The 23,776-nt window shown below is 37.0% G+C and overlaps 1 protein-coding gene and 1 pseudogene across 2 annotated transcripts in view; both read right to left on the bottom strand.

The window, feature by feature from the left end:
• Positions 1–2,963: 2,963 nt before the first annotated feature.
• Positions 2,964–6,880, bottom strand: LOC104589277 (uncharacterized). The gene is made up of 5 exons (XM_010247539.2): positions 6,420–6,880; positions 5,792–6,293; positions 5,477–5,678; positions 4,890–5,375; positions 2,964–3,712 (listed from the first exon to the last, which is right to left on the bottom strand). The coding sequence occupies exons 1-5, from the start codon at positions 6,775–6,777 to the stop codon at positions 3,269–3,271; spliced, it is 1,992 nt and encodes a 663-aa protein (XP_010245841.1). The 5' UTR covers positions 6,778–6,880; the 3' UTR covers positions 2,964–3,268.
• Positions 6,881–20,208: 13,328 nt separating this feature from the next.
• The window catches only part of LOC104589276 (putative glycosyltransferase At5g25310), a 30,552-nt pseudogene continuing 26,984 nt past the window's right edge, over positions 20,209–23,776 (bottom strand). The window contains exons 7-8 of the transcript XR_016076614.1: positions 20,746–20,881; positions 20,209–20,676 (exon numbers count right to left, since the gene is read on the bottom strand). The product of XR_016076614.1 is annotated as a putative glycosyltransferase At5g25310 (transcript). The remainder of the gene's footprint in view (positions 20,677–20,745; positions 20,882–23,776) is intronic.

The raw sequence follows: 23,776 nt of genomic DNA, 5'->3' as shown, positions 1-23,776 counted from the left end.
AGAAAACAATGCGATGTTCCTAGCACCGATGCTAAACACCTACTAAATTAACGCATTTAACCTAGTCTTCTGTACGTGGCCCAAAACTCAGGTACGGCCCTTTGTATGATTCATTGAAATTTCCGCTTTTATGGTGTTGGGGCATATGTAAACTATAAAATCTATGTGCCTTAAGCTACACAACATCTATTACAAATTGAAGTTTGGTTAAGCAAACAACCAACTAAGGGTCTCCCAATCAATTATGGATTGAATAGAAAAAAGATTTCCTTCTCACTGATTTATGGGCTCGTCCAACCCCAGGTTTTTACCTCAAGCCTAGCCCATATTGCATTTAACCCATCTTTGAAAGTTTCATGGGAAGTGTTTTCGAAAAATTTTACCATTTTTAATTGTTAGAAATTGATGTTACTAAGACTTAGAGGAAAAGCTCTGAGGTGTGTCTAAAGGCAATACTGTCTTTAGAATATTATTTGCCCCCACAAAGTTTTACTAAGTTTGTTGTTGAGTTACAAATAAATTCGTTCACAGGATACAACAGAACCTTAGGCAAGAATCTACAACCAACAAAGTTGAAGTCTCAGAAGAAACCTTTTGTGAGACAATAACAGATTGAACTGAGAGAGACAAGAGTGATTTTCGAAAAACTTGTGTTCATTTACTTGATTCACGCTTCTTATATAATTTCAAAAGAGTCATGGAGAAGAGGAATTAAAGGTGCTGGTTTAGAAAATGCTCTTTGAATAATCACAATTTCAAACCTTGTGACTGTTAAAAGGTAGTTAATAATTAATAACTGTTAACTTTGAACAGTGCCTCTTGATCACACCTAATCGAATAATGACCGTTGAAACATCAATAGTCAACTTCACACCATAAGTGTGCGAAGTATGAGCAAAGTGTACCTCTAAAATGCCTCATTGCGCCACATACACGCATGCGCTCACATTGTGTGGTAGCAAGCCTCCATACTCTCCTCTCATAATTCTATGGAGTGTAAACAAGCTCCTACTTAAAAACTCAAAACATGTTTACTAATTTTCAAAAGAGGGACAAGTCAAAAACTGGTTTTAGTATAAGAAAACTATTTTGCAAGATATATGTGCAAGTGTTTTCTTTTTCATGTAATTAACCAATCAAGCCCCATTGGAATGAGATTAAATCCAACAATCCCCCACTTTAATTGGTTAATTTCATAGGTCTCTCTCAATTTAAGTTACCATGGCATAGTTATGCATACAAAAGGTGTTTTATAACTTAAACCTTCTACTAGTACAAATATCCCAGAGTTTTGTCAAAATTATTGGTGACAAGATCTTAAACCAATTATTCTCATGACAAATTGGCGATACCCATATATATTAAAATATCTTGTCTCTACAAGAGTTTAAAAAAAAAAAAATCTCTACTATATATACAAAGCGAAGTGTGGTCCATGTCAACTATCCTCTCGTTAAACCAAACCCCCCTTCCTCCTAACTCCCTCTGACCTGCACCACCTTGCTTTATATATATATATATATATATATATATATATATATATATATATAAATAGAGTACTTCGATTCTAAGTTTTATGTTCGGACTAAATGGTCATACCATGTTAGCACCTCACTGAAGGTAGCTGTGCTTACCATTTACCTAAACCAAGAGGATTTGTTTAATATGCTAACATTTGTATGTTTGTAGGCATAAAAAAATCCTAGAAGCCAAATAAATAATGGGCTTTCAAGCACAGGGCGCTAATTCTATGTAGACAAACCCATGGCCCAAGGATTCAAATGTACCAAGCCCAAATAGGCCTATTTTTTATTAAAATAGTTTGGCCCTTTACCACTAACTCATGCAAAATGGAGTATATATAGGAATTAACCCTAACCCAATATCTCGTTTACATGGGATTGATTAAAAAATGGACTGAAGTGACAATCCTAATCATAGGCTATAAATAGCAGTGCTTAAAGAGAATGAATTCTCTCTTTTTCACTCCCTTATACATACTTAGTAGTTGTTTCAATTTCACCAACATTTGAGAATTGCAAGATATAACACCTGCAAATTCATTTCAACTCTATTTCAAGCTAGGAAAAAAAAAAGGAAGAAAAACAACTTTTACCCCACCCTATGTTCTGGTTCAATTTTACTGGGGTCAATATGGAAAAGTTGCGCTAAAACAATAATACATGTAGTCAATTACTTTTTTTTTTTTTGAACGTCAGTGGGGTCAATAGCTCCACCCCAGTTTAGGCGTGTGCCCTTGTGAAAAAAAAAAAAAACCATTCAAACCTGCCAACTCAAAATGCAGTCATATTTTAAGACAACGTTCCTTTTAATCTCAGTTATCTCGGTTCAGACTGATTTATTTGGTCTTGCGTTCTTAAGCGGGTATCACCTTCAATTGATAATTTAATATTGTAGCCAGTTTTTCAAAAATATGGTTAACGTGGCTCTGTTAACCACGGACAGAAGGAGCATTAATTAATTTTCTCCTACTTAAAAGGAGCAAAAGCTTTGTTTCTCCTTTTTATTTACTTTGTTGGAAGTTCTTACTGAATTGTATTTTTTTGAGTTGTAATCTGAGCATTAATGAATGCATTTGCCTTTCTGGCTTCAAAACAAAAATATACAAACAAATGTTGACAAATACAAAGTCTCCATTCTTCAATGGGAATTTAGGTATCTTGACTTGGGGATGATAGTCCATGTAATTAGATCTGTTGGTCAAGAACAGATTTTTTTTTTTATTTCCATTTATTGGACTACAAAAATGTCTCCTTGCAAGAGGCCTGCATTAAATATTTCCTTAATACTTCCCCAGTTGCTGCATCTGAGACTAACACCCACACGCTGAGTTTGCATAGGGATTGACAAAGCAACCCATCAGCTGCCTTCTAGCATCAGCATGTTATCATCAAAAATTAATATCAAATACATAAAAGACTAACAACAGTCCCTATACCTTGTTTGATTCATAGAAAAGCGGTGGGTTTGATGCCACCAGATTTTATTTTATTGATTACAAACCCCTGAAAATTGGAATAATACAGTACAAGGATACAAACATGACCACGCTCAAAGCAAAACCAACCCTTAAATGGTGTTAATTTCTCTCCAATAGGTAGGGTTCTCTGCTGAGCCTGTGACTGAAGAAGATTACGGGATGTAATCTTCTATTCTACATTTTATTTTTATTCAGTGTGGTAGGGTTGAGAAAACCCAGCTTATATTCACACACAATACATAAAGCAATAAGGACTAATTAAAGAGGCTAGACTCTAAAATGAACCAGGTTAACATCTATGTCTTTCGGCACCTTACGAGGGGGAGGAAACTTGGGGAGTGAATTTGCTATATGTTTGGCTGCTTCTAAGTATGAAGCATACTTTTTTATCACCCCAGCTGTTTTCCTGTCACTGCTTTCATCTTTAAGGGCCTTTGGTTCATTGTCAATCGTCCCTACAACCTTCTTCTCGATCATAGACAAGTTACTGAAATCGATTTCGTTTTGTTTTACTGTAACATCATCCAGAAGTACTGCTCTCTTCCTGAAGGACCAGTTTCCAGTTCTCCAGTTGAAGTGATACAGTGGAAGGAAGCGTTGGCCATAAATGGCAATGAATTCCATTGCAGCCAGAATGAACTCGAACTCTTCCATGGACATGTAGTAGGGAAAGCTAACTCTTGTCCATCCGGGTTTTACACCAGAATAGCCCTACAAAATAAATAATAATAAATGAGAACGATAGCATCAGCAATGACGATTATTACTTCAATTAATTAAGTTAATTAACTTGTCGATAGATAATTCGATGTGGAAAAATTGTTAATGAGTCAACCTCCAGGCATCATTCATTATATGGACTTGACTTTGAAGAAAACAAAATTCTGGGCTTGGACTTTCAGTCCAGGTACTACTGCCCATGTCCATCGACCCCATATTTCCCAATAACCATCACGGTGTCAAACGGGCCGGGCCGCCCGTGGGCCAGTACGCCCCTGCATTACCAAGGTCGTGCCAAGTACAGCCCATAACTCGGGGTTGGGCTGGGCCTAGGGATTCAGGCCCACGGATGGCCTAATTCATAAATTTTTGTTAATTTTTAATTTTATCAAAACATTGCACTAATTCATATTAACTTTTAGTTTTTAAATTCTTATTAAGTTATTAATTTTAATTAGTTAACTAATTTATTAATTTACTAATCAATTAAGTTATTATGTTTAATTAGATTACAGACTTACAGTAAATTAATACATTATTTATGAAAAAAAAAATATCCTTGCCAATGCACGGGCTGGCCCCCTTCCCACACTTTTGTGCCGTGCCAGCACCACATGGTACAGTGCGGGTGGCACCAAAAGTGAGCATTCATGACCATGAAAATAAGCTTGAGCAAGGGAACGGGATCTGCTCCTCACACTTGGGCGCCTCACATGCTCATCTACAGTGCATTGGAAGCATCTCCTGTGAAAATTAACTTACAAGTATGAGAGATGTTCCCAATGCATGGTAGGATACACGTGTGAGGCGTGTGTGAGGCGCCCCATGTGAGGAGCACATCCGGTCTACTCTTGAGCAAGACCATTGACACAGTAGGCTAACCATAATTTGACTTCTATAATAAGAAACATGTACAGGATGACTCATTTATAGAGCCACTCTGAGATTCAGGGAGGGTATATATTTCTATGTGTATTTAAAATAAAGAAAAAGTAGAAAGTAAAAAGTCCAGTTTGGGTCATATGGGTGGGTCAGGGTTAGGGTTCAATGTGGGTGGGTCGCAGTACTCAACCCTCACCCAATCCAACTCAATCCACCCATTTGCCACCCTATTTAGAATCAGATTTTGTCATTGTAAACCATTAATATAAACTATTTAGTATTTTACCTTCTGAATGGCAGATCGAAAGGCAAGTGAGAGGGGCTCCCCAACGTTGAGTAAAAGGTGACCATAGGGTCCAGCACAAGCACACCCACCTCGAGCCTGTATGCCAAAGAGGTCGTTGAGGAGCTTGGCGACGAAAGGACCATGGAGAGGCTTATCTCTCTTATCCCCCGACTCTCTCCACATATAAAGTCCTCTGTCTCTTGTCTTTCTACCATCAACTTCGCTCTCTGATGAATTTCTAGTAGAAAACACGAGGAAAGAGATGATTGCTAATCTTGGTTCACTAGTATTTCCTAAAATCCAAATGTTTGGATTGGGGGACAGCCTTTTGAGAGCTGCCTTTACGTAGACCTGCTCCTGTGCTTCAATTACGTTGTAACCAATGTATTCCTTCACCCAGAAAGCCAGTGCTGCTCGTATCTTCTGGATGATCGGTGGGGTGCCTGCATCTTCTCTCTCTTCAATGTCTTCATAGTACAAAGTATCCTAAAAGTAATTAATGTGTTCACAATCAGCCATTAAAGGAAACTTAATTATGGGTCTAACCAGAAGATAAATTTCATTAAATTAAAGGCAATTAGGGTTACCCTTTCGGAGAAGCCATTAACAAAGCTCACAGTCCCTCCTCCACAAGTTGAAGGTGCAGAAAATTTTAACTGGTACAAGGCCTTGCTCATCAAAAGGATCCCAGGAGTCCCAGGCCCACCAAGGAACTTATGAGGGCTAAGAAAAATTGCATCATAGCCATCCAGCTCTCCTGATCGCATGTCGATCTCCACATATGGACCACTGCACCAATTAAATTAAATTAAAACCAATATCAATCAGTATATATCTATTTGTTATTGGCTTCAGAATAGATAGGTCAGTTCCCATTTAAAAGCTAATATTTCTGCACACACCTCGCAGCAAAATCGAAGCATGCAAAGGCACAATGCTGATGAAGAATTCGAGCCAGAGCGCGAGTGTCAGAGTAGACTCCAGTGACATTACTACAAGCTGAGAACGAGCCCAACATAGGACGGTTGGAGGACTTATAAGTCTCAAGTTGGCGTTTCAGAGTTGCCATGTCTATCAATCCGTCTTCATCGATACCAATCTCCACCACCTCTGCTAGGCTCTGGCGCCAAGATAAGATGTTGGAGTGGTGCTCAAATGGCCCAACAAAGACCACCCATCTCTCATCCTTCTTGAGTATCTTGAGCAGTCTATCTCTCATGCTTGAAGGAACTGCAATTCCCATCACTTCTTGGAGGCGCTTGATCGCAGCGGTGGTGCCGGAGCCACAGAATAGGAGTGCATCGTCAACTCCCCCACCTAAGCATTTCTTGACGTATTCTGTCGCCTCATGCACCGTCTTCGTCGTCCGGTACCCCACAAAACTATCACTCGTGTGAGTATTTCCTGCAAAATACGACCGAGAGAAGAAATCAAACTAAATACACACAGACAGAACTTATTTGGATGCTAGATACCTGCAGATGTAGGTTGAAAGAGAATTAAAGAGACGATAAAATCAAAGAAACTTACCATAAAATGGAAGAACATCATTGCTGATGTAGTTTTCAATGTAGCGAAGACCCCTCCCAGAAGCAGTGTGATCGGCATAGGTGAGTAGACGTTTGCCGAAGGGAGTGTCGAATTCGACATCGGCTCCCACCAGCTGCGAGCGCAACCAGGCGAATTTGGTCTCAGCGGGATCAGTCCTCTCCACACCCATATGAAGCATCCTGAAGGACTCTGATCCATGCTGAGTGCTATCGTCTGACTCTCGTCGACTTCTTCGCAAGGATGAACTCAATTCCTTGGAGAATTTGTTACCATGGTGTCCATCTATAATTCTTGGTTCACGTTGGACATCTCCTATAACGGACTGCTCAAATTCCATACTTGCAGAAGTATGGAAAATAGAAGACTACTGAAGGTTATAATTAAGGAATTGAATAAATTAAAATTTGGAACGAGAATGTCTTCTCGTTAGGTTGGGGTTTGGGTTAAGTTGCTTTGTGGTGGGCTATATATAGAAAGAAGAGCTGATGAAGTCACTGTCGAACAGTGGGTTGTTTGGACTAAAAGATGATAATTTAATAGACTGTGTCTTCACTGCTCACTGTGTGATATTGGAAAATAAATTCCTCATGCCACAATGGCGGAGGACGTAATGACAAGAAAGCAGCCGATGGCACATGGCAGCCGCCTGCTCTCTCATGAAAGGTACGCAAGCTAGAATTTACAGGGTGAAGACAGATTTTGAGCCAACTCAATTGGAAGATTTTTTTTTTTTTTTTTTTTGGGGGGGGGGAATGATTTAGAAATTAGCCCGTTGCCTCATTCTCTGGACCAACTAATTAACATTTGAACTAGTTAATTTTATTATTATCATTATTGCTATTAAATTAGTAGTAATTGGCTAATAGTAGTTGCGATTAAGGCCTAGTTTAGTTGAGTAAATCAGTTCAATTGTTATTATTAATAAAATTAGCAGCATGATATAATAAACCTTATTACTCCATTATATGGTGAGAATTACTAGCTTTGGCTCCCAATAGTGTAAAGGTTTTCATTGTACTAAAACGGGTATTAGATATCACCCCCATACCATCATCCAATTGTACGAGACAAGCATCAAAAATCACATTGCATTGGAAATTCCTAACCTTTTGGGTAATGCATGTACAATGGAGAACAAAAAAAAGCTTAATTTTATAAAATTTTATATACATTTTTAGATATTAGAATGCAATATTTATATAAATCATGTGTTTAATCATTGGTTCTTATATAAAAGACCAATTTAAGCCTTATTATTGAGATTAAAATTTAAACAGAAACGGAAAATATTGAAAATAGAAAGACTATTTATATTTTTTTCTAATAAAAAAAATAAAAAGTTTTTTCTTCTTTGAGAAGATATAGAAAACCCAACATAAATACTCAAATTTTTGGTCAAGAAAATTGGGAAATATGGTAGGCCCTTCTATAACTAATAATCACGGTGAAATAGAATGGTTCTCCTTCTCATCTAGATGTATATATAGCATGCTTTATGTTCTATTTGTTTCCCTTGTTTATATTTTTATTGGTACATAGTTGGAGAGTTTTTGGTCAATGCTATTTAATCAGAGGATTTTCCTCTTTGTAGATCGACGAAACATTCAATAAGTATTTAAAAATGAAAACAAGATCGATTTAAGATGATTGTTCCTAGATGTAGAAGGTAGACACAAAAGGTTTTAATTTTGCTGTAAAATTTTGAGAAATATATGGATGAACTTTGACATTGTTTTCTGCAATGCTGCCTAGCTCCTTTTAATTTGCATCGTAAGAAACAGCCAAAATCTTTTTTATTTTGACTGCAACCATGAAGCTGTTTAGCAAGTTCAAAACGAAAAGAAAAAGAAAAGAGTGAACTGAACTTATCCTTCACGGTTAATGCGAACCCATAAAAAATATAGCATTATTCATGGATAATTCAACCCTTGAAAACAAATAGAAAACTCAGCTATCCATGTTGAATTTTAAATTTTAGTCTCAAATATATATCTTCTAGATGCACCTCCAACTTCAACCAAGCAATATTAATCAACGGGCCCATCATCCACAGAGACAAAACTTGCATTGGAAACTAACAAATAAACGATACATACATTCTGAGTCCTGACAAATATATCGAATTAATTTCAGGATCCTTGACTAGAAAACTCTGGGCTTTCAGCCTATGAATCACACACCGGCTTGAATTCCCACTTTGTCTTTCTCTATATCTGGAAATATATCCAGACATATATGACATTTGCAAATACGTCGTCTATATATATATATATAAGCAGGTTTATAAGAATTCCATAGAATTCAACCCTCCAATGCTTTACAGTGGCAATTTCGTTACACGACTTGGAAACAAAGGAAGCGTGGTCATCCCGGCTGTTAGCAGTCTATAGAAAATATGCCAGGGTTTCTGCATATCAGAAAGAAAATTGAAGACGTAGTCACACTGATGGGATCCAAATTTTTTTCATCAGATTGAACCAGTCGATCAGCAAATATCAGAAAAGGTTTCATGAGATCAGATTGAACTGGCCAGTCAAAGTAAGTATGAAACAAGAACAGAAGGAGGAAACGATTTTATCATATTTACCTGATTATGTAATTCGGTTAGTTCCGGTTCTGATTCTTATTGTTTGAAACCCATGTCTGCAATGACTTGCGACAGAGTTGCACCCGTGATGGCTCCCCACTGTTTGAGAGATTAACTCGGTCAAGGGATGTCTTCAATGGATCATCACGCTTATGTGTTCCATCCTATTCACTTTGACAGTAGAAAGAAAAATGTCTCGCCTTTGAGTCGTCGATGAATTTTCAAGTTAGCACACTGGTTAATTAATTTGTTCTACAGGAAACTCATTTTAAGTTGAACTTTCTAATGGTAATTTGAGGTTCTAAAACTAAGATATGGAAGGGCATTAGAACCCACAGTCGCTAGAGAGGCAACATCTAGCTATCTAGCTTGAACAAGCCTATCTTATGTAAGTCCATTTAGACGAATCAACCAGGTTTTAATTTTCAGAAATTTTGATGCTCTCAGACCCTTGGTAATTAAGGCTCGAGCCAATGTTTCTAATATTTGAACCCTAATTAGCTAGGGGCAATGGAGCAACCCAACCATTGCGCCAAGGCCCCATTCTTTTCTGAGGCCCTTGGTAAGTGATGAAATTAATTATTGGAATTTCAAATATAAACTTTAATTATTTTTGTTTTCTAATATCTTATTATATTTTTATGAAGCTCATTTGCCTACCCAAAAAATAACAGTAACAACAACAATAATAATAAACATCTGATTATGCAATTGCTTGGTCCCCAATTTTAGATGTCGTTTATGCCATCTTTTTTGAAAGATCTTCCAACAAACCTCACAATCAAAAGATGGTGTGATCTTTTGCACTAAGACCTTGATTTGGACCAATTGAATAAACATTTAAAAAGTTGGTTTTCGAAGACCCATCTTAGTACATATAGGGCAAGGATGATGCAGCACAGAATGAAACTAATAAGTTCTATGCAAGTTTGGACCATTTCAAAACAAATAAGAAGTAGAGATGATGCCACCAACCCAACTTGATAAATTTTACCGATATAGTATCATCATAGAATTTCTATCTTAGTTCGTTTTTACCAAGTTGGCACCATCGTAGATTTTCTATCTTAGTTCGTAATTATCAAATTAGCGTTATAGTGAGATTTCGAATTCATATTCAATTAGGACTTCCTTTTTGAAGAGTTTTAGTATGACTCTATAATGGAGTGTTTTCTTAGATTAGAATTGCTCAATTAAGACTTTCTTTTTTAGGAGTTTTAGTAGTATTTTATTATGAAATTTTTTTATAGATTAGGAAACTTTCTTGTATGAGCCATAAGGGTGTATGTCTATATAAAGAGTAGTTAGGGGAAGGTTAAGATAGTTTTTGATATTGAATTTTCTCTTAATTATTCAGTAAAGAATTCTTCTTCATGGTAATTCGACTTCTGCTCTTTTCTTTGAAGCATTTCTCAACGTGTTTCGTTTCCATACCATGCTAGACCTTAGCAATCTTAAGACCATTTGGTTAAGATGTGTCTTCTACGCGTCTTTCTGCACGAAGACGCGATGAAAAATGTCAAAAAACTCCATTTGGAGCTTCCCGAAAATACCCCAAAATGGGTTTCGCACATCTTTTCAGGGAGGCATATTTTGATGCATAGATCTTTTTCTAACCAAATGGAAAAAGACCAAAGTCGTTGAACTTCTAAACAGTTGACAGCCCGTGCAAAAAAACATACCAAATGGGGCCTTAGATTCTGCATAGATGATAATTGCTCACAAGTTATTTTAGGAGAAAAAAAGAAGAGCAAGTCAATTTAGAAATACTAACTTTATAAATATAAATGTATGATATCAACTTTTTTTACAAGAAAAAAAAAAGACACGGTGCTACAAGAATTTTGACCAATCAAAACCTTCCCGTTAATTTCGATGAATACCCCTTAATTGATTATTATTTTTATCTTATTGATTTATTAAGTTCAGTTTGAAAAGAATATAAATATGTACAATACAAATACATATAAAATAATATAAAATACAAGATTTTATACTCTATATATTTATATTTATACTCCTTCCAAACGGAGCCTTAATTACAATTTTTTGTATATATCTTTCTGGTATCATAGTCGAACCCTATGTCATACTATAAATTAAATTTATGACTTGAGTGGAAATTGAAACACGTGTTACAATTATATAGTACTGGTTGAGTGGCAAAGAATTTTGTCTCGCTAAAGTGGGGAAAGAGGAGAATGAAGGAATAAAATATTTATAAATATCCAAATTTTAAAAAATTAAATAAAATACTTGAACATATCATGCACGTGTGCGTATATAAAAATAGAAGATAAAAGATAAAACCATTGAAAAGACATGAAACATTTTTATTACTTTTTAATTAAATATTAAAATAAATATTTGAATAATATAAGATGGAAGAATAGATAATGATTTAGGTGGAGGCTGGAGCCCACGGGGCCTTGAGGCCCATGACCACTATATTCATCATAGCCCCATCCAATTTCAGAGTTGCCGCTGTTGAACATATTTGAAGCAAGGAATGATCTTCTGAGCCCAGCCCGCTCACATGGGCTGTTTTGGGTAGTCTTGTTGCCACGTGTCAAATAATAGAGCAAATACACTTCATGAGTCAATTTGTGCAATAAATATAGAGAATGATTAGACAACATTAAAAATTTTAAATGGATGATCAGCACAAAGATAGCAAAATTAATGGACCCAGACGTCCATTGGGTTACTGCTGGCTGGTGGTTAGGCCCATTTATGTCACCAACCTTTCCCTCTCATTCTCTCAAACAGAATGTAATGAAAATGAACCCCGATGGATTTACAAGTTTAATTAATTCTCACCACCAAAAAAAAAAACTCCAAAGTCAAGGCACGCATGAGGGTCCGCTTCAAAAATCAAAACTACGTTAAGTATACGCAACACAAATTAGAGAAGGATGTCAGCAAATGATTTTTTTTAATGGAATAATGTCAAGAATTGATATAAGCAATACAAAGTTATAAACGCAAGGCTGGAATGGTTACTTGATTACTTAGACCAGCTTGAGGGTTGAATGACTCCACTTCAGAGTCTTCCCAAAATATCAAAGTCATGGCTCAACTGCCGACGTGGGACCTGCATATGGGTCTGGGCCCTACTCAGCTGCCACCTGCCTCTTGTTTGGAACATCGCAACCAAACATTTGATCAGACATGGGAAAATTCTTAAATGTATACATCGCTTTGGCCATCTCATTCTACCTAATGTGGTCAGACAGTAGAGAAATTTCCTTCTAACATAAAGCATGGGCAGGCAGCAGGTTAATGGATTCAGATACATTTAACATTTAGGGTTTGTTTGTTTTGGGGATTTTGAGAGAGGAAAAGTCTTATTAATCAAAAAATCTATATTTTTTTCAGATTTATATGGGGTTTATGGAAAATTTATTCTCTTTGTATTACTTATCTGGATAAATGATATTTATCTCCCAAATGGGTTGGGGAAAATCATCAATACTTAGATGGGATAAAATTATACCATTTAATAATGGTTTTTTATTATTAAAATGGCCATATATTATTTAACTGTGAAATAAAAGAACATAGATAAATACATTTATCCAACTTACATGAGTAAGTGCATTTACCCGGATAAATAATTTAGTGAAAAACGAACAGGCCAGGCGTTAAAACAACAAAACACTAACGTATTCACTTGTAATAGGTCACGTAACTTAGTTCATATTACCAATGTTTTGCGATGACAAAACCCATAATCCCTCATGACCCCATATACACACATTGGCCGCATTTGGTTTGAGTCCGGGTGATCATGGTCAGGCTGGGCCTGGTTCTGTATCTATGACTTTTATGTATTAAAATATTAAATACCTATACAATAAACTTGACAAGTAACAAGTTTAAACATAACCCAAGCACCTTTTCCTGGACCCCGTATGATGGAAAAACTTTGATTGTGTGAAAAATAATAATAATAACAAATTCAGCTGTTTGGAACAGTGTTTTTAAAACCAGATCGGACCAGAAAAATCGGGAATTGGTTATCTGATCATTTTTGTTTTATCCCAAAACTGTTTTTTGGTCAAAAATTGTTGATTTAGTCAATAAATCATTGATTCAGATGGTTGAACCGTCAAACCATCAATCCAGACAACGGTTTTTGGCCTTTTAAATTTTTTATTATTTTTATTTTTTGTCAGAACATGCCATAAGTTCAAACTGGACGATCAAACCATTTGACCGGTTTACAAAAGCAGCGCATGTGCAATTTCTATTTAATGGAATGAAATTTGGTGTGCATTTTGATTTTTTTTTTTTGAAACAAGAAACTTGAATGGGTTTGACACGATAACCCATTCAAGTCTTTATCATTTTTTTATTAAGGAATACTGATTTTAAATACTATTTTACCCCAAACCGATGGTAAGGTGTCATGCGCATAAAGCTCCCAAAACTGCTTCAGCTTTTCTGTTTTTTTCTGAAGTCTAAACAGACAAACAGCTAAAATTTTTTCCCGTATAATGGGAATGGGGATGAATCAGCTTAGAGAGCCAACTGATGTCTTTAAGGCTTTGTTCGGTTTGAAACATATATCTCTTATTTTATATCAAATCATTAAAACTTTACCTCAGATGGAATATCTCTTTAGAAATTTCCCTTTACAAAATTCATTAAAAACGAACTTTCCCTCAACTGTATATCTCTCTTATTTTATATAAAATCAAACTGAGCCTGAATGTCAAAACCAGCCCAGCATGACTTGTCTTAAGAGGCGTTTGACAACCCCCCGAATCAAGTGTTGATGCAAGTCTTCCTCTCTTTCAAGAACCAAGACTACTTGGGTGGCTTTGAAGTTTGAATCATTCATTCCTTTCCATCATTTGATTGAAAGTTGAAACAACCACTTTGAACTTTGAAGCTCTTTACGATCAATGTCTGAGTGCAAGTCATGACAAATTGAGCAAGCAAATTTGGACTTGAGGGCTGGTCCACTCTTGCTGGAAGCCTTACTCGAATGGGTCTATATAAGTCTATTAGTTCGTCTCGGCTTGTAGACATGGGTAGTTCTGTTTCATTGCTTCAAGCTCTTCCGGTTCAGGGTCGAAGTCTTGATGCAAATACTAATAGGGTGAGTTTCTTCTGAAAACACGTTAAACCTACCAAGAAGAGAAAGCTTTGGAGTGCTGAGAAATGAAGAGCGGTGAACCATGAAGCAATCTTAAAACATACTATTTGGAAATGTTGAGTTCAATTTGTATTATTTCATAAAAAATAATTTTTAACCTTAAAATAATTAAAATTACTAGTTAATAAAAATAAATAATAAATAATACAAATAAATTTAATAAAAAATATTAAAATAATTTATAATTAATAATTAATAAAAATATTATTATTATTCACTGAACCATCGCTGTTGCATGTTGCAGTGGCGGTGGAGGTGGTGGGAAGACAGGGGAGAGAGAGAGAGAGAGAGAGAGAAACATAAGATCAGAACCTAAATCGATTGATCTAAGCCTATGAAAAGACGAAGACACCTACCATTTCCGGTGATCAATTAGAGTAACAAGATAAGGGGAACAGAATACAGATGAACACTACGAAAGCCCTCTCAGTAGAAGCCATGCGAGCGAGCCCACCGACGAAGTCGTTTGTGTTTACAAAATACAGATGAACACATTGTTTTCGGTGATCTCGCCATAAGGACTGAAAGCCCTCTCGAGGGATTAGTCGTCAGTAACCCGCCTCCAAGAGCACGATAAAACCCTCAATCCCGAGAGAGAGAGAGAGAGAGAGAGAGAGAGCCGCTACTACAAGTTGCAGCAGCGATGGCAAGAAGACAGGGGGAGAGAGCGCGAAAGTGAGAGAGAAACCAAATGAGTCATGTGCGAGAAGACAGGGGTAGCACACGTCATTTCCAAAATATTGTAAGGGTATTTTGGACTATGCACCGGCTCTAAAACGCATCTGAGCGCGTTAAGAGCCGGCCCAATATCTATTATTTTTATATCTGAAAATAAGATTCATACCAAGTTTAAGAGGTAAAACCAAACAAGGGGTGAGGTCTGAAAAGCAACATTTTTAGATTCAAACCTTTGAAAAGTGCAATCAAACGACCCCTAAGATGGAAAAGAGATTAGACGCCCATTGTCATTGTCTATTGAATCTTCTTATACTCTCTTGAATAGTTTCTTGGAGCTCTGTAGCCATGGCAGCCTTGCAACTACTCTTCTTGCAAACTCGGCAATATTGTAATAGATTTCTACGATATCATATCTTTCTACTCTTTCATTTTTCTTGATCGTTGCAATCCTGTCAAATTGATGATTTGGGAATTAGGATATCTCCTTCGTTGTCATATAAGCTGTCAATCTTCTATATTTCTGTGTACTTTGAATGGTGGTGTGCTTCGTAAAAATCATAAAAGCCTCACAACTAGTGTATTGTTGTTGCTTGTATCCGACATCTTCCCTCCAACATCTAATTTTGAACTTATGATATTATCAGGCTTCTCTCCCCACATGGAATCCAAAATTTAAAATGCAATTACCTCAAACTATATACAAATTAACCAAAAGAATTGCAATTCCTATTTGTAATATAAGAAATTAATTTTACCTTTCCCAAAAAAAAAATCTCATCATACGAGTACCTCCCTGGTTTCAACTTTTGAGGAAGATTTGCACAACCTAGAAATTGATCTACTTCTTGAACATACCTTCTCTTCTATCATTATCTACCTAACCTCTTACATAACCTGCACAACTTCTTAATGAATCCCCAAATTCGATCTTTCGATCTTCTGGCATCGTATCCATTTTCTTAAGCACACAATTACTGCAACAATATCTTGCATCACATACCAGACAAGCCTTCCTCTCTTTTAATTTGTTCCCTTTCCTACACCTGCTACAAATACCACTTTTCCTCTAAACCAAAACAAGTGTTCCTATTAGACAGTGTATGCCCTTAGCTCCAATTAGATTGATGTACTTTTGACATTTATTGTAAATGAATAATAGTACATAATTGATTCATGTTATATCTGGTGTGTTTCTGTCTATTACTCTTAAACTATACGCTTATGAGACTCGCGTTAGTTTAGAATCTTCACAACTGTTGGATAGACCTGTGGAGGTTTATCCTGCCAAGGTTGACACTTATGTGGTACCAAGTCAGTTGGTATGGCTTGTCTCAACTGCTAGGGTGAGACCCGAAGTACATGTAGTGTGGGTTTTCTTGAAACTCTAAACCAAACCATTTTCCAGTTATGCCTTGGACCTTGGAGACAGATGGGCAAAAGTGGAAAGTTACACCTGACCCCTAGACTCGATTATGATACTGCACTCACTAGGTGTTGGATTGTGCTGTCTTTGATATGCCAATCAGTGAGATCCTTAGCAGGGGTCAAAACCTAGGTATGTTGGGGCAGTCTGAGAATTCACTTGAGTGGGTAATCATAGTGACAGAATCAGCCCCTTTGTCGGATAAAGTGAATGATCGGGGATAGCAATCTCTCTGATGGAAACCTAAACTGTTGGCAATTGATTTCAAACATATTTGAGATTTGTTTTGCAAAATATATTTATATAGAGATATATATTATGTTTTATGAAAAGATTTGCAAAAAGTTTTAATTCCCAGGATCCATCCTAAGCAGAGAGTGTGACACTGTACCTTGTAGCCGAAGGAGAGGTCCTCTCTTGTTGGGCAATGTTTGATCATTATGGGCTGAGAGGTTAAGTGCAAGACCATTTAGGGCTTTTATACCTTTAAGACCATAGTCCTTGGGTCTTCATAAGGTGACTGAACCCAAGAACCATTTAGTGTAAATGTTGGGCTTGTTAAGAGCCCATATTGATGGACTCAGGGGTTCACTGTGTTCAGCAATGAATTCGGCCAAGCCTTGTAATAGAGGTTAGGCTGAACCCATATGGCTTTTGTGGAGATCAATGTTAGGGTCACACGCCATACAAAGAGAGCCAAGTCAACTATCAAATTAAAAGGGAAATGACCCTGATAACTTAATGGGCTTAAAGCCCATTTCAAATTGGGTTAATTTGATTAATTAAATATGGGTGAATTTGGGTTTTGATCTAGACCTGATCAGCAAGAGGATAAGATAAGTCTTATCCACTTAAGAGTTCAAGATCCAAATAAAGATTTGGATCAAAGAACCTTTTCCTAATAGGATTAGGAAGCTGATCTGGAAAGGTTATAAATAGAGGGTGAATTCCTTCTGTTAAACACTTTTATTAAATCCAGTTCTTTCCTTTGTTCTTGCCACCCTACCCTGTTCGATCTCTAGAGTATTGGGTTTATCAAGATTTGATCTTGATTTTGATTTTTGCTAGAAAAATCATTCTAAAGTTGTGCTCATCTCCCTTGTGTGATCCTTGCAGAAGGATTGTAGTTCTTGTTGAAGGACTGCTTTGTTGATCCTACTTCACCTTAAGTTGCGACATCTTCAGCGGAGGCAGGATTTGGTGACATCTTTGGGCGTGAACACCTATGTTGGGAGCTACGTTTGTGGATTCCGTATCAAGTATATCCATCCCTCCTTTTGGTTACAGATCTAATCCGGTTTGTTTCAAGAACAAACCTTGAAAAATGCAGTTTTTTTAAAACAAGGAATACGATTCCTAGAAGGGAGAAAAAAATTTTTTGAAATTTCGCCCAACCACCCTGCATGGTTCGACCATCCATATTATGGATCTCTCTTCCCTTCAGCTCCTTCCTAATCAACAATACTGTGAGGGGTATCAATGGACCGGTTTTGGGTTGGACTCCATTCAAATCAAAATCCATTTGAATGGATTGGACATACCAATAAGATATAATGAATTTGGACGAACCCAATGGACCAATATGACATTGGATTTGACATGGTTCGTCCATAATGAATTTATATTGGATTGAGCCAATATATGGTCAATTGATAGAAAATAAGAACATAGGTGTGAATGGGCCAGGTTTGAGTTGAAACCAATCTAAATTAACAAGAATTTGAACATATTGTATAGTCTCTGGACCGGTCCAAAATATTCATTGGACTGGATTGGACTAGGTCCATTTGTAGTGGACTCACATTGGACTAGACCGGATTGGACCAAATCCAGTCCAATTGACACCCCTAAATACTGCATCTAGTCAGGGGCAGAGCCAGGAAATTGTTATAAGGGGGCCAAAACATAAACGAAGTATGGATGGGCCCAAAGGGGGGACAACCATTAAAATGGAGAGTGGGGAGAGGAGAAAATTTACATGGGAAGTTGTTTTTCAATTGGGATTTTCTAACCCATATGGGAGGACCATGTCTCCCCTGGGTCTCCCTTGGCTCCGCCCCTGCATCTAGTTAAAGGTGATGAAGATGATGCAATATTCAACCCTTCCTCTGCTCCTTCACCCCCTCCAAATAGGGTTGTTCATGGGTCGGGTTCGGTCGGTTTACTAGTTTTTTTTTTCAACTGACCGGACCTGGTTAGGTTACCTAAAGATTAAACTAAAATCGACCATCTATTAAGCAAAACCGACCTAGTCGATTTAGGTCAGTTTGGGTTGGTTTTGGTTTAAATATATATATTTCTGAAATATATATTTCAGCTATATATATAATATTTCAGAATATTATAATATGTATATATATATAATATTATATATAATATTTCAGTGAGAATATATTTATTGGAAATACATTTAAAATTGAAATATACTTCGGAATATACATATTATATACAATATTTCAGTGAGAATATATTTATAGATAACTCGGTTCGGTTTGGTTTCAGTTTCAGTTTTCATGTGTGAAAACTGAAACTGGACTGAATTATCCGTTTACCCATCTTTTCAACTCAAAACCGATTGATGGTGAAGAAAAGTCAGCCAAATGTGGTTGGGTCGGGACGGGTTGGTCAGTTTGGTCGGTTTGAATTTATTTATGAACAGTCCTATCTCCAAATTCGATCATCCACTTCTTTGAAATTCAATATGTGCCTTCATAAACCCCAATAATAAGCATGAGGGCTCTCTCGATCGATGAACACTCCAATTCCGGTCCTATCCGGGAACCAAGCGCACCCTAAAAATCTTATCAAACCTCAAAGCCACCAAAATAATAACTAATAAGCATGAGGACTCTCTCGATCGATGAACACTCCAAGACGGAAAGACAAAAACCAAGGAAATTACCCCATTTTTTAAAATTACCCCTAAGTTTTAGCAAACGGACTAAAATTACCCCTACTATTTGCAAAATCCCTTAAGGGGCATTCGTTTTGTGGATTTTGAAAAAGGATAAAAGTTGGTCAATGGGATTTATGTAGGGAACAGGGAATGTTTATTTTCCTGGAATATCATTTACCCGCATAAATAATACCCATCTCCTAGGTGGGTAAATTAACTTTCTCATTTGAGAAAATTGCCAACACTTAAATGTAACAAAAACGCCCCTTTTGGTAATGAAATTTTTATGACTAAAATGGTCATTATTTTATTTATCTAAAAAATAAAAAAAACATGGATAAATACACTTACCCAGGTAAATGTTTTACAAGAAATAGTGAAACACTTACTCAAATAATTTACTGAAAAGTAAATAGGGCCTTAAAATACCATTAAATTCTCTACCCCCTACTGTTATAACATCATCACATTGCATCCGCATGTGATTTTGCACATGACTATTGTAACTTTTTAAAACTCAATTTTGCCCTTTGATCGTTCACATGTGATTACATGTGACCCAAGTCTTGGTCATGACCAATAGAGCCCAATTTCAAGGATTTACATTCTGCAGCGCCACAAACAGAGGAAAGAGGAAAGAAGCTCAGTATTTCTCCTTCTCCTCTTGTGGCTGTATTGAAATTAAAAAATTTTGCAAACAGTAGGGATGTATGTCCATTTTCTAAAAATTAGGGGCAATTTATGAGATTTCCCCTTCATTAAAAGACCTGTCGAACTTTTGTGTTATAGTATTTTTCATGGTGGACAATTCCATAAAATTGGTTCTAAGCATTCTTTCTCCATTGCCTGAATATTTTCCCCTCTATATTCATTCATAAGTCATAACCTTATTATTATAAATAATACAAGGAAAATTTATGATTTGCTCCCCTCAAAAATTTTACCACCCACCCCCCCCCCCTTCTATTGCAATACATTCTCCACTTATAATTGTTCCCAGCTGTACGAACCAGAGAGAGGGAGGAAAAAATAAAAATACATTGAGCACAGTGATGTTTTTGGCTTCTTGCTATGGGTACACGTATGTCAGAACTCATCTATATCTGTGATAAAATTCTGTCAATAAAGAGATCATCCCGTAGAAATTCAGTCGCAGTTGGCTCGGACCATGCAACTTGCAAACAATTAAATGACGGGAATTGCCCCATGGAATCCAAGAGATATACAAAGAAGAGAGGCATAGGTGTTTTGAGCACAATCAAGGCAGTGGCATGGGAGGTTTCCATTTATGGAACTCTACCAAATTTCTGTTGACAATGGTTCTGTTGTGTAACCAGAATGTTTCTGTCGACTGTTGGAATTTTCTCACCTTCCTCTGAAGCTCCCATATCACGCCAAGCGTCGCTGAACATGGTTCAGTTTCTGGAGCATAAACCCATAAGCACCTCACCTGTCTTCCACGGTCTATCATCCCCTCTATCTCTTCATCTGCTCAGAGTGCAACCAAGTCTTAATAGAAATGTTTTAAGCGAAGAAAGACATAAAGTGCATACTCACTTGGAATTGATTGCAGATACTCCAACAGTTGAGGTCCTATATGTGTGGAAGGCCACTTTATTGATATCTGGGTGTAGTCAATAATATTCTGGAAAGGTAACTCCACTTGATCGGATAAGATGACTGGAACACATTCCTGTTTCATAGAATAGCTGATTAGATGCATTCAGTGTGTAAAATGTCCACTGTAAAACAAGGCACATTTTTGAAATTTAGATTTGACAGCCTGTCTGGAACAAGTCAGCAAGACTAATCATATAATAGATGCATCCATAAGATTCAGCAATCAAACACGAAGCTGTTATGATAGCATAAGATGTGCTCAGACATCCCAACTTCAGCTCTTCTTTCTATCTACATTTGAGTTTTTTCAGCATACCTGGATTGGACATGCCAGTCCCCCTGATCAGTCCTTGGGGTGAAGGTCATACAGCAAGCACGTGTAGACAATCCATCTAATTCAATCTACATAGGAAACCTTTCTCCATAAATATTTGGGGATAGGTTTCACTGGATCTAGAAAATGAATTAACACATGATATTGTGAAGCATGTTCCAGAATGATGTGGACAATCCACACCATTCATCATATAAAGTACCCATATCTATGTGTACATTTCCCCAAGTCACTTGCGCTCTTTAATGATACCAACTACCAAGTAACAGACAATTCTTCCAAAGTAATTTCATTGAAAGGTTTAACATTTTAGTTTGAATAATACCCAATGTAGAGAGACTGGGCCGAATGGGCCCTAGTGTCTATTTTATGTTTCAGTAGTAGGTTATTTATTTTGTATGCTAATGGGCCTGTCTTATGAGACTGTTAACTTCTTTTAAGTTATTTTATGTTTATGCTTAGCTGGACACCCCACTTAAGGGCCGACTTGTATTTAACCACATTAGTGAAGATTAATAAAAGGATTAGTGAGGGGAGAGGTGATTATCGAACCCTCTTCTTCTTCTCCACCCCCTTCTTCTATTCTGCTGTTTTCTTCTTCCTTTCTCACTTTTTACTTCTTTAATCAAGTTTCTTATCAGATTTAGAAATCAGATTTACTTCTTGGTATCAGAGCAGGTTTTCCCTCTTTTTTTTCTCTTCTCTTTTCCCATACACCTCTCGATTAGGAGTGTGTATGGAGAGATAAGTTCCTGATAGATCAAAGAATATTTTTGCCTAGTTGGTAGAGGGTTTGGAGAGTTAGAATCTAGCCGAAAACTGCCAAGAAATTAAACTGTAATTTTCTGCCCAAAACCCTAGCCGACTAGAGAGCTTTCAAGTTATAGGTCAAGGAGAAGATTTGGGTGTGGCGCTCAGGACTTGGGAGGTGTAGTTTGATCTCTAGAAGTGTGCGGCTGAGACTTGTAGGTGGTTTAGAAGCTCTGGTAGGAGCGGCTACCTCTTCTCTCTTCCTCCCTGATAGCTAGGTGTAGTGAAACCCTAGTTTTTAAGTCTCAAGGTACTGTATTGACCTCATTTTAAGTTTTATATCGACTAAAAAACTGGTTTTCTTATTTTCGATTGATCAATGGAACATTCCGAAAGTGAATCGAAGTAGATGTTGGTATCTAGGGTTGCCTTGATAGATTCTTTTTTTACTGAAGTGACCACAATCAAGCTAGATGGCACCAATTATCTTGCCTGGGCACAAACTATACAGATTCATGTCTGTAGTAGAGGTAAATTGGAATATCTCACATGTAGTATGGTGAAACCCGCAGAGACAAACCCTGCATATGAGAAATGGATACAGGAGAACTACATTGCTATTGGATGGTTGGTTAACTCTATGCAGCCCCATATAAGTCAACATTATCTCTGCATGCCTTCGAACAAGGAAATTTGGGACAGTGTTATGGAAACATATTCACAGAAGTTGAATGTAGCAAGAGTCTATAAGCTGAAAAATGATTTAAAAAATCTGAGATAGGGGGAGAAGAGTGTAGCGATCTACTATTCCATGCTGAAATCACCATGGCAAGAAATTGATGCTATGGAGATAGTTGTTTGGGAGAGTACTAATGATGCAGAGACTTTTAGGAAACTAGTGGAACAAAACAGGGTGTTTGAGTTTCTTACAGCACTCAACCCTGAGTTCGACATTACTAGATAGAATATTCTGGTGAAGGATGAGGTCGCTCTTGCTCAGGCATATGCTATGGTAAGCAGTGAAGAAAGTAGGTGACAAGTGCAGCTACAGAGTCCACCTACTGAACATTTTGCACATAATGGAATAAAGCCGAAAGGCCCAACCGAGAAGAAAGAAGTGATATGTGAATATTGCAAGAAACCAAGGCATACTAAGGACACTTATTGGAAATTCCATCCTGATCTTCTCCCGAACAAGTTTCGGAATAACAACAATAACAACAATAGCAGCAATTTTAAGAAGAATGGTCAGACAAGAAAGCCTAAGAATGCTAATGTTGCCACAATACCTGAAGGAGGGAACAAGGAGAGTGAAGAAGTCAGCTATGGAGCAATTGGCAGCAGTAAAGGTAGAGTTTGAGAAGTATGGGAGGTTATTGAATCACTTGGAAACCATCGTAACAACATCCTACCCTTCTGGCATTACTTCATCATCTGCATTTACTCACTCAGGTACTCATTCTTCTGCAAATCATGCTTCTGTTTCAGGTAATCATAAAATCCCTTAGATTATTGATTCTAGTGCATCAAACCATATGACCAATTTGTCTAACCTCTTTTGCTCCTATCAACTCCTCTTTGGTAGAGAGAAGATATCTCTTGTTGATGGGTCTCTTGCTCCAATTTCTGGAAAAGGAGATATCAAGGCCTCTAACACACTTGTCTTATCCTCTGTTCTTCATGTCCCCATGCTTAATACCAATCTTTTATCTATTAGTAGCATAACTAAATCCATGAACTGTAGCATAACCTTTTTTCCTACCCATTGTGTTTTTCAGGACCTAAAATTTCAAAGTACGATTGGGAACAGCCATGAGGCGAATAGAATATACTTTGCTAGACACACCTAATAGGAGTCTTGGACTACCTAATGGAGTAGCTTTG

This window comes from Nelumbo nucifera, chromosome 5 (assembly GCF_055504915.1).
Source record: "Nelumbo nucifera cultivar China Antique chromosome 5, China Antique-T2T, whole genome shotgun sequence".
Taxonomy (NCBI): domain Eukaryota; kingdom Viridiplantae; phylum Streptophyta; class Magnoliopsida; order Proteales; family Nelumbonaceae; genus Nelumbo; species Nelumbo nucifera.
The sequence above is the reverse complement of the archived record's forward strand: the minus strand, read 5'-3'. Positions and strand labels throughout refer to the sequence as shown.